Below are 10427 nucleotides of genomic sequence, written 5' to 3' on the forward strand. Positions count from 1 at the left end.
CTATCTCCTGCATGCCCCTTACTGGGGATGGAGCACGCAACCTGGGCATGTGTCCAAACCAGGAATCAAGAAACTATGACCTCCAGCCCTAACCGGTTTGGCTCAGTGGATTGATCATCAGCCTGCGGACTCGAGTCCCAGGTTCGATTCCAGTCAGGGGCATGTACCTTGGTTGCAGGCACATCCCCAGCAGGGGGTGTGCAGGAGGCAGCTGATAGATGTTTCTCTCATTGATGTTTCTAGCTCTCTATCCCTCTCCCTTCCTTTCTGTAGAAAATCAATAAAGTATATTTAAAAAAAAAAAAGAAAGAAACTATGACCTCCTGGTTCGACACTCAACCACTTAGCCACACTGGCCGGACAGTAAATATTTATTGATCTCCTACTGTGTGCCAGGCACTGTTCTGGAAGATTCAGCAGTGACCAAATAAATAAAGCTCCACAAGATACTGTGCTCACCTCTGTATCCCAGCACTGAGAACAGTGCCAGGCACATAGTAGGTGTTCAATCAATATGTGTGAAGTTGATTTGAACAGAAATGGACAGTCTGATGGTGGTCACCATGAGTCATGCATACCTTGGCTGGAGATGTTTTTAAAAAGCTACAGGTAGTTGGGATTTAGGCCAGCACCTTATTCTGGTTTAAGGAATTGATTTGTGCAAGAAATTCCCATAGGTGGATAGAGCCAGAAATAACCCAGAGAGCAATTTCCCTGCCCCTCATGCATCTTTAGATTTGTAACTTACCTTGGGCATAGCAGCTAACCAATCTCAGATACCATCTTTCCAGTCTCCACAGAATCAAAGTAGTCAGGGTTATACTGGGATGATACAACCATATCTACATTTTATAGTCACGGAAACTGATATCAGGGAGGTCACAGGATTTGCCCAAGTCACATGGTGTGTTGGTGACAGCTGCGATTAAGACTCAATCTCTAGACCTCAGGCTTGAGATTTCTTTATTCATCTTACAACCCTCTGTCCTTTCTTCTGAAACTCTCAGAAAAAAGAGCCTACGTAAAGGGTGTCCCAAAATTCACACAACCTTTGAATTTTGTGTTAGCATTAACAACAACAACAACAACAACAAAATAAAAGCCTAATTTTACTTGGTTTATTGAATCAGATTCTAATATCTGTTGCCCTTTGATTTCAATCCCTTCAATTTGGTAAGCATTACCAAGTACCAATTATGGCCCAGGAGCAGGGACGATGAAGACCACGGCTTTGCGTATGTGCCAGCAAAGCCGTGGAGGCCATTTACCTGATGTGCTATTCCATACATAACCCTATACTGTATACTTTATGAATCAATAAAAAATTTACAATATTTAATTATAAACCTGTGTTTTCTATCAAAATTACTTCTTGCGTGAATTTTGGGACACCCTTTACATGCTCGACTGTCAGAGACTCTACGAGGTAGGAGCCTCGTATTGTGCACCTCGTTCTTCTATTAATAAATAAGACCCTCTGAGGCATAAAAGAAAAGAAAAGAAAAGAAGCATCGGAAAACCAGAGCAACTGAATTCCACCCGCTTCTGGATGGTGGCTCGTCGGTTTTACTTCAGTGCCAACTCCCCCTACAGACTAAACCAAAGGACTTCCACACATCCCCTGACTAAATAAAAAAAAATTTTAAAAAAGCAATAGGTAAGCATCTCAATACTTTATTAACTTAAAACATCACTCTAATAAATATGTATGAACAAACATAATGCACTCCAGAAGATCTAAAAAACATTTATAAACCTCACCAAGGGAAAATACCATTTTCTTCTCTCTCTATGGTGCACATGGAAGGGCCAAGGGAGAGCCTTCCCTCCCCCACGCCTGCTAGCTTAGGCATCTTTAAAAAAATTCAGGTGAACAGTAAAAAACTGAGTATTCACACACATCTTTGAAGTATCTGTTCAGTTATGTTTTGCTTGTGGTTGATGAAATCCAAAGGGGTCCGAAGGGAAGGTTCACGATTCTGCTTTGTCCTCTCGGAATTCCTTCGGAGGAAAAGCACAGACCCAGCCACTGGAGGTGTGACTGTTAGCCCGGGGCCATGACCTTAGTATCTGGTTCCCCCGTATCCAGCAGAGGGCCTGGTACCATGGTAACTGGTGGCCAACAAACATTTGCTGAGTAAATGGATGCTATCTTGTCCTAAGGCGCTGCTCTGTGCTTTCACCTCCTCTGATGAAGCCTTTGCTGGCCTCTAATCTCTTCTCATCACCAAGTCCACTGATCTTGAACTCTTTCTTGGGGCCAGGCTGTTCAGGGTGTCTTGTCACTTCAAAAGTATGAAACTACTTCCCCAAATCAGTTTCTGAATCCGTCTTCAAGTGGGAGAAATGATTCCTCCAAGAGTTACAGGCAGCACCTCACAGAAAGGGGTCAGCGGACCCCCCAAAATGAAAATAAAAATACTCCTTCTTCATTCTGGATTTAAAACGATAACGGCATTAACATGTGTCCACTTTGTAAATAGTGATTCCTCCTCTTCCACACAAGTATCTGGGGTCGGGCAGGAGGAGGAGTGAAGAAACCTGAAGGGCCTTCCTGTCTTGGGAGCAGGACAGAGGGTCCCAAGATACAAGACTTCACGTTTCCAGGGGCCGTTCCCTGTGTCCAAGGCACCCAGAGTCATTTGGATCCCACTCCTGGATGAACCTTAAAAAGGTAACATCCCCTCTGGGGGCTCACCCAGGTGGGATCTGCAGCCTCGGGGGCCCGAGAAGTCAGAAGCGGCTGCTGGCCAGTGGGCAGGCCGCCCTCCCTAGTGTTGTGTGATTGCGTGTGGCCCGCCAGGGCACTCATTTGAGCCCGTGCTGCGTCTCCCGGTGCCGCCTGAGGTCCACCTTCCTCTGGAAGCCCTTCCCACACAAGTCACAGCCGAAGGGCTTGAAGCCTGTGTGCTTGCGGCTGTGGGTGATGAGGTTGGAGCTCTGGCTGAAGGCCTTGCCGCACACCTGGCACTTGTGGGGCTTCTCACCTGCAGGAATGGAGGGAGGAGGGGAGGAAGTATGAGTCTGTGATGAAGCCAGAGGGGACTCTCTGTGACCCACATGCTCTTGACGGCAGCTGGCAGCACCCGGTCTAAGGCCTTCAGGTGACGTGGAGGGTGATGTGTTGCAACGCAAGTCCCCGGGAGCCAGCGGGGGACCAGGTGAAAGGGAGACTTTCTGAGTGGGGGTTCCCAGCCAAAGGCCTCAAACCGTTTCCTGCTAAACGGAAACAGCAAAGGCCACGTGCCCTCCCCAAGCTCACAGCTGAAGCCACCCTGGGAGGACTCCCGTGACTTTAGAAGCAGAGCGCTCCCACAGCAGATGGTCAGCAGGAGGGGTGGGGAGAAGGGTGGGGGCGGCTCTTCAAACCATGTGATTGTTCTAATTCAGAGGAAGTTTTCAAATCTGAGTTTCCAAGCAGGTGTTGGTTTGTATGGACCAGTGGGCCTGTCTTCTTTCCTGCTCTTGAAGGACAACAGACTGCATCTGAAGCATGGGGATTTCTTACAGTCTTGTTTTTTAAAATCCACATTTGGGCCACAAAGTATTTCTTTCTTTTTTCTTTTTTATTTCAGAGAGGAAGGGAGAGGAAGAGAGAGATAGAAACATCAATGATGAGAGAGAATCATTGATTGGCTGCCTCCTGCACGCCCCGAACTGGGGATCGAGCCCACAACCCAGGCAGGTACCCTTGGCTGGAATCGAACCTGAGACCCTTCAGTCCGCAGGCCGGTGCTTTATCCACTGAGCTAAACCAGCTAGGGCCACAAAGTATTTCTTAAGGTAGCTGATCCTTTTCTATCTTGATTTTACTTTCTTTTTACGAGGTTAATCAGAGGGTTCTTTATAATACTAGCAACTCTTCACCACAGATTAATAAGTAACATTGAAAAAGTTTTGTATTTCCCCCCAATTCATGAGCTGGTTTAACATTTGGGGAAATAGCATGGATTTCCAAATAGTCTCAGCATGGCATAGGGCTGGACCCTGGAAAAAATGCAAAAGAGATGACGTTTGTTTTTGAGAAACCCTCAGTCCCTCGTGCCGCACCTCTTTTCTGTCTTCCTGCTTCAGATTTCCTTGATAAGGAGCCACCCATCAAAATGTATCCTATCCCTTTAGGGTCAAACAAATCTGAGAAACGAATTCTAGCTATAATGTAAATGTTTGATAAGGGCTTACTGTTCCATTCAGTCAAGATCTTAGTTGCATTTTGATAAGCGTCTTGAATACCTCTACTAAAAGGAATGGGTTACATGGAAATTTCAGGCAAGAGGGCATGGTTAAAATAGGCTATTTTTCTGGGTATTCTGATGGGGCCATCTACAGTGCTCAAGCATATTTATAAACATTAATGATAGGTGTTTGGAACACACGGCAATTTTTTAAAAATCAGTATTCATGTTCTGAAATAAAATAGTCAGATTTCTGGTTCTAAGGTCTTGTTGACTATTAAAGAGAGTGCTCCTGGCATTAAAACTGCCACCTGCACACAATCCAAACCTCAGGGAAAGGGTACAGAACTGGAAGCCAGAGCATTCCATGGGCCCTGACCTTCGGTAAATCATCCCATCTCTCTGGATTTCAGGATGGTGATTTCAGCTCCTACTTTATGGGACGGCAGTAAGGATCAAATAAAGTGACAGACTTAAAAGCACTTTATAAATTATAAAGCATTGTAATAGACAAAGAATTATCATGACTATGTCGTGAACTTGCTGATGTTCTTAAAAGGGCAATAAGCGAATAGAAGCTTTTTATATCTACCAACCCCCACGACTCTGAAAATAGAATACAATAAACAGTGGTCAAGAGCACAGACACTTGAGGTCAGACAGAGCAGAATGCAAGTCCTGGCCCTGCCACTTGCTAGCAACGTAACCCTGGGCGGGTTAATGAACCCTTAGGGACCTCACTTCCCTCATCTCTAAAATGGGAATAAAGAATAGTCTCTTTCTCCCAGAGTTGTTGTGAGCATAAAATGATAACGCATTTACAAAGTGCTTAGCAGACAGTGCAGTCCTATTTACCATTGTTGTTCCCCCCTCACTCAGTATAAGCTCTCAGACTCCTAAAAATGCAGCCAAGAGGCCACACATAAATCCCTCCCCCAAAAGGCCTGGTGGGAGCCCTAGAGAAAGTCCTCCACCTCTAGGTAAACATTTAGAGCAATGGCTCTGAGAGGACCCTGGGGCTTCATATTTCACCCAGAGCAGGCAGCAGTTGGAGCAGCTGCTAAATTAGAGGAAAATATTCTTTGTCAGGACAGGGAACCTGCAGCTGACCTGCCCAGTGGTTCTTCAGATACAACCCCAAATCAAGGCCCCTCTGGGGAGAACCATGTATGCAAATGAACCTCAGAGAATCTGCTCTGCTTTCGTTTACACTCTGCAGTGATTAGGCCTCATTTGCCACTCATTCCAGGGGGCAGACTCTCACAAAGATGGTGGATTATGTTGGCCTCAGGGGGAGGAACGTACCCCTGGCCCCCCATCCCTCACTGGGTGTTTCCTACAAGCCAAGGGCCTTAGCTCACCAGTGTGGATGAAGGTGTGTTTTTTCATGTCTGACTTCTGATGGAACCTCTTGCCACAGTACTGACAGGGGTAGGGCCGGGTGTCTGAATGGATGAGGAGGTGTGTGGACAACGTCGATGACCTCTTAAAGCTCTTGCCACAGATCTTACAGTCAAAGCTCCTTTCCTGTGGAGAGAAAAGTGTGGCATTCTGCTTGCAGCCGTCTAGGCTGCCGTTCTGCTTACCACGGACCTGACTCAAAACCAGGGCTTTCCCTTCTCTCAGACTCCCTTTCCAATTAGCCTGAGCCCCTTATCCTCTCCCTTCCCATTCATGTCCAATCTCTACCTTCCCCACCCCTCTCCTCTTCCCCTTTAACATTTTTTTCTACCAGAACACTTTTCACCCACAACCCTCCACGCCCCAGGGCAAAACTGTATCCCCACCCTGCCTTTTTGACACCCATTTACAGTAACTCCTCTACCCTCTTCAACAGGAGGCTCCGACCTCAGTCACTTGAGATGCCCCCTCCCTCCAGCCAGCCGGGGGTGTTGAGATGAGAGAATACTCTTTTCAGTAAGTATCTGTAAGTAAGCACTGTTCTGTCATAGTTACTTTGCACTACTTTGCTTATCTATCTTCTGTCTCTCAGCTAAACTGTAATCTCCGTGGTGGGGGGGGGGGGGTGCCATCATTTCAGGGACCCGGTGTGTTATAGATTCGCATGTGCCTAGCACCTGTAAGTTGGGCAACAAATATTTTAAACGAGTGAATGAAAGCATAGTAGGACAAGTATGCTGGGACCAATGCAGATTAGCTGAGAGAATGAAGCCGAGCTAATAAATCCGACATGTCAGCAGCAAGGATGCATACAAACTCAAAGTAATGAACAGGATCACGCTCTGGAGGCTCCCAGTGACATGACACCAAACCCTAGGGTTGCCGAGGCGGCCGGCCACCCACATTTCCCTACACACGTAGGCACGGGGACATGGCCGAGGAGACTAGGGGCAGCCCAGGGAGCCCAAGGAGAAAACCGCCAGCTGGAGAGGGGCCGGTGCCGCACAGAGACCCTAAGGATCTCCGAACGCGAAAGCCTAAGCAGGATGGTGCGAGGCGGTCGTGCGCCCCCCGCCCCCCATCCCCGCTCACCTGTGAGTGCACGGCTTTGTGCTGCTCCAGGCTCACCGCGTGCCCGAAGGTCTTGCCGCATATCTCACACGCAAAGGGCCTCGTGCCGCTGTGAGACCTGCGCACGTGCACCTCGAGCCCGTGCGGCGTGGAGAACACCTGAGGCGGGTGGGGCCGGGGGAAAGGTCGCTGAGAGGGGCCGAGGGGCGCGGGGTGGGCGCGGGCTGGGGGCGAGGGCGCTGGGCAGGCCCAGCCGGGAGCGCGGGAGCCTCACCTTGCTGCACTTGATGCACTTGTAGGAGCCGCCGCCCAGCAGCAGGCGGGTGCACAGTAGCTCCGACTCCACCTTGACACCAGCGCCTTTGTCCGCGTGCAGCCCGTGGCTACGTTCCGGGTACAGGCCGCCCGCCGCCGCCGTCGGCCGCTCGTACAGCCCGGCCACCGCCGGCCCGAAGTCGCCGTAGAGCCCCAAGCCCGCGCCGCCTCCTGCGCTACCTCCGCCGGGCGCCCCGGCCCCCGCGCCGCCCGCCGTCCGCTCCGGGCCGTACAGCGCCGCGGGGTGGCCTGGCTCCGGGGTGCGCTCGCAGAAGAGGCCCAGGCCTGCGCCGCGCTCCAGGGCCGCGCACGGCCGGTAGCTCTGCACCAAATTCCGCAGGTCAGAACCCACCAGGCCGCTCCAAGAGTAGGGCTTGAAGGGCAAGGGGAAGGGCTGAGCTTCGTCCAGCGATGGGCACACCGACTTCTCCGAGGCTGAGGAGACACGAGAGGGCGTCCGGTCAGGCTTCACACGGACTGCCAGGCCCCCAGCATTTGTGCAGCACCCCGTGCGCCAGCTGCCGCGCTAGATGCCAGGGACGCCCGCAGGATAAAACGCAGTCCCGGTCCCTGAGGCCTCGAGGACCACTGGAGGCAGCAAACAGGTCGTGTAAACGACATCGGGCGAGGAGGTCGGTCATTCTGTGCCAGGACAGCGGAAGCGCACGAGGTTAAGAGGGTCTTTGCCGGCTCCGCCAGCGCACCTGGTGTTCCCACAGAGAAAGGCGCGCCTCGCTGCCTGTGCGCAATCAATGGCCTGGGCAGCACTCGTGGGCAGAGGGCCCAGCTCCGGCGCTACCCGGGCCCTGGTTGTCCCCACCCAGTCCCTTTTCGTTCCTGAGATTGATAAGGAGGGAAGGAGAGGCCCAATCAAATGTGGCCCGGCCTACCCAAGACCTACCTTCCTGGGAAAACAACAGCAACAACTGCAAAGGGAAGGTGTTACATTCCTTAAAGGTATTAATTAAGGGCTCACCCAGTGCAGGTAACGAAGGAGCAGCGGGAAGGGGATTTGGGGCTTGAACTGCCTGCCAAATACTACTCCCATTTCCATCATAGTTTGACAGGGGGGAAAAAAATCCAAATTTCTTAGAAAATAATTTACAACTAAGGTTTAGCCACCAACTCTAAGGGGAATAACTTTGCAAATTCGCAGCTTTCTGCATCCACTCCAACCAACAAGAATCTTGCTAAAAAACCAAATCCCCAACATAGACTTTCTGTAAGTGCACGAGGATCTGCCAATCTGCTCGGGCACCGCAGACTCCTCTCCGAGCCAACCGCTTCAGAGGGAGGCTGCAGCACTCCGAGCTCCCGAGGGAGAGAGGCCGCGGTGCCCAGACCTTGCGGGTGGTGTCCAGCACAGCCAAGAAGAAACTTCGGCTTGCTGGCCCCCAGACTCACGCGCTGGAGCTCCGTCTTTAACCAAGTCAACGCACCGAGTGCGGGATGGGGTGTGTGTGTTGGGGGGTGGGGGGGGGAGGTTCCTTTTAAAACTAGTAAATGCAACCTTAAATAACAGACCCTTGGCAGGTCCGGCCGGTCTGCGCTCTCCTTCCCCAGGCCCCACCCGATGTGCTCTCACTCAATTTTCTTGAAATTCGACTTGCCCCGATGGAAATGAAACCAGCATGCTGGTCCCCAGAACTGGACCAACCAGGCAGAACAAAAAAATAAAACGGGCCCCCAATCACGCCTCGGAAGACCCAGCGGGGGGGCCGAGATTTTCATCCGGCATTGGTTCCCCCACCCGCTGGGCGCCCAGCTCTGCGGGGGGCCCCTCACGCCGCGGAAGCGAGAGTACATTTTAAAGCCAATGACACTTTCCTCTCAGACTTCCCTGATCTCCATTTGTTGGAGACTCGGGGTTCTGGATTCTGGGATCCCAGCTCTTTCTAAACAATGAACCCTGGCCTGAAAACGAAATGTCGACGTTGCTGACGCTGGAGACGACTCATTTATTTTTTTTTCTCACCCACCCGCTCTGCGCAAACAAACCGGGTAGGGATGAACAGCCCGGGTCCCGCCGCCTCGGATCCACGCAGCGGGTCCCGCAAGCAGGTTGCCAGAGTCCCAGAAAGTCGGGTGCCTCCCTTGCGGCCCTTTCCCCCACGAAAACTCTCCCTCCTCTAGGAAAGACCCTCCGCCACCCAGTTAGCATTTCTGCGCCCAAAGCCGCGCGGGTCCCTTGCCCCGCCGAGCGGTCCCTGCGCCCCGGACCCTGGCGCTCCCAGCGGGTCCTTACCGGGAGACACGGAGGGCGACGGCGGCCTCCAGAAGTCCTCGAATTCCGAGCTGCGGTCGCAGACGCTGCCCTCGCTGCTGCCGGAGGACTCGGAGGCTCCGTCGGGGGTCTCCGTCAGCTGCGACTCCGGAGACAAACCGCTCCCGGGCTCCACCTTCACCCCCGCTGCGCCCGAGGTGCTGCCTGCGGAGAGGAGGCGGGATCGGTGCTCAGGCTGGGCCCGGCTGGGCCCGACGGTTCTGGAGTGGTGCTCCTCAGACCGCGGCACCCGGGCGTCCTCCTCTCTCCCCGGCCCTGGCCCGCAACCCTCCCAGATCCGAGGGCGAGGGCAGGGAGGTCGTGGAACCGAGGCGACAAGCCCGGAATAAAACCCGGACGAGAGAAAACAAAGCAGGCGGCAAAGGGGGCGTCGGGCCTCCCTGCCCGGCTCCCGGGGGTCGGTGTGGCTGGGGGCTCAGGGTCTACGTCCCGGGAGCAGCCCCGCCCGCCCGCGCGCGCGCCCCCCGCACCTGCTCCGCCTGGCGCCAGGACATGCTCCGGTTGGAGAGAATAGTCGGGTCCCGGGGAGCGCGGTTGGTGGTAACTGTGAGCCTTCTTGCTCTTAACAAGGAACGAACGCGGCATGATGGTGGGGCGGGCTGCGCTCCCCAGTCCGTTTGCACGGGTCCCTGGCGTCTCCGTCCCCGCGCTGTCACCCCGAATTCTTGCTCAGCCCCAGCTAGGCGGAGACCTGCGAGAGGAGAACCGGGTGGAAACCGGGTCAGCACGCTCCGGGCCCGGGAACGGGCAGCCAAGCAGAGATAGGGCTCGTGCCAGGGAGGAGCGAGTCAGGCTCGCGGGAGGAGGGGCTTGGCCCCGCTGCGCCACGCTCACCAGGTGGCACTCGGACAGGTGGCGCGAGCCCGCCGCCGCCGCCGCCGCCACAGCTCACCCGGCCGGGACTCAGGCCTCTTCCTCTGCCTCGCCCACGCCCCTCGGCCCCTCCCCTTCTCCAGCAACACCGTTCAGCAAAGCCTCCCAGGAGCCCGAGTACCCAACGGGCCGCTTATTCCAACTCGACCCGCTGGGCTCTGCTTTCGGGCTGGGGACGAGGGCGGGGGCGCGAGGACAAATTTAGGGACTGGGGGTGTGTCGATGGTCGAGGACCCGGAAGAGGCAAGTAGCCAAGCCCTTCGAGAACCAGCTACAAACTGGAGGGAAGGGGGGCAGGGGCGGGGCAC

General features: G+C 53.5%; 1 protein-coding gene across 1 annotated transcript; it reads right to left on the reverse strand.

The window, feature by feature from the left end:
• Positions 1-1671: 1671 nt before the first annotated feature.
• On the reverse strand, positions 1672-10166 carry GFI1 (growth factor independent 1 transcriptional repressor). Its single transcript, XM_070403414.1, has 7 exons — positions 10081-10166; positions 9717-9937; positions 9208-9390; positions 6922-7397; positions 6669-6806; positions 5537-5702; positions 1672-2987 (listed from the first exon to the last, which is right to left on the reverse strand). Exons 2-7 carry the CDS (start codon positions 9829-9831, stop codon positions 2809-2811), a joined length of 1257 nt encoding a protein of 418 aa, XP_070259515.1. The 5' UTR covers positions 9832-9937; positions 10081-10166; the 3' UTR covers positions 1672-2808.
• Between the last annotated feature and the right edge of the window lie 261 nt (positions 10167-10427).

This window comes from Myotis yumanensis, unplaced genomic scaffold (assembly GCF_028538775.1).
Source record: "Myotis yumanensis isolate MYYU_CA2020_CCGP unplaced genomic scaffold, mMyoYum1.0.hap1 SCAF_2, whole genome shotgun sequence".
NCBI classification, from domain to species: Eukaryota; Metazoa; Chordata; class Mammalia; order Chiroptera; family Vespertilionidae; genus Myotis; species Myotis yumanensis.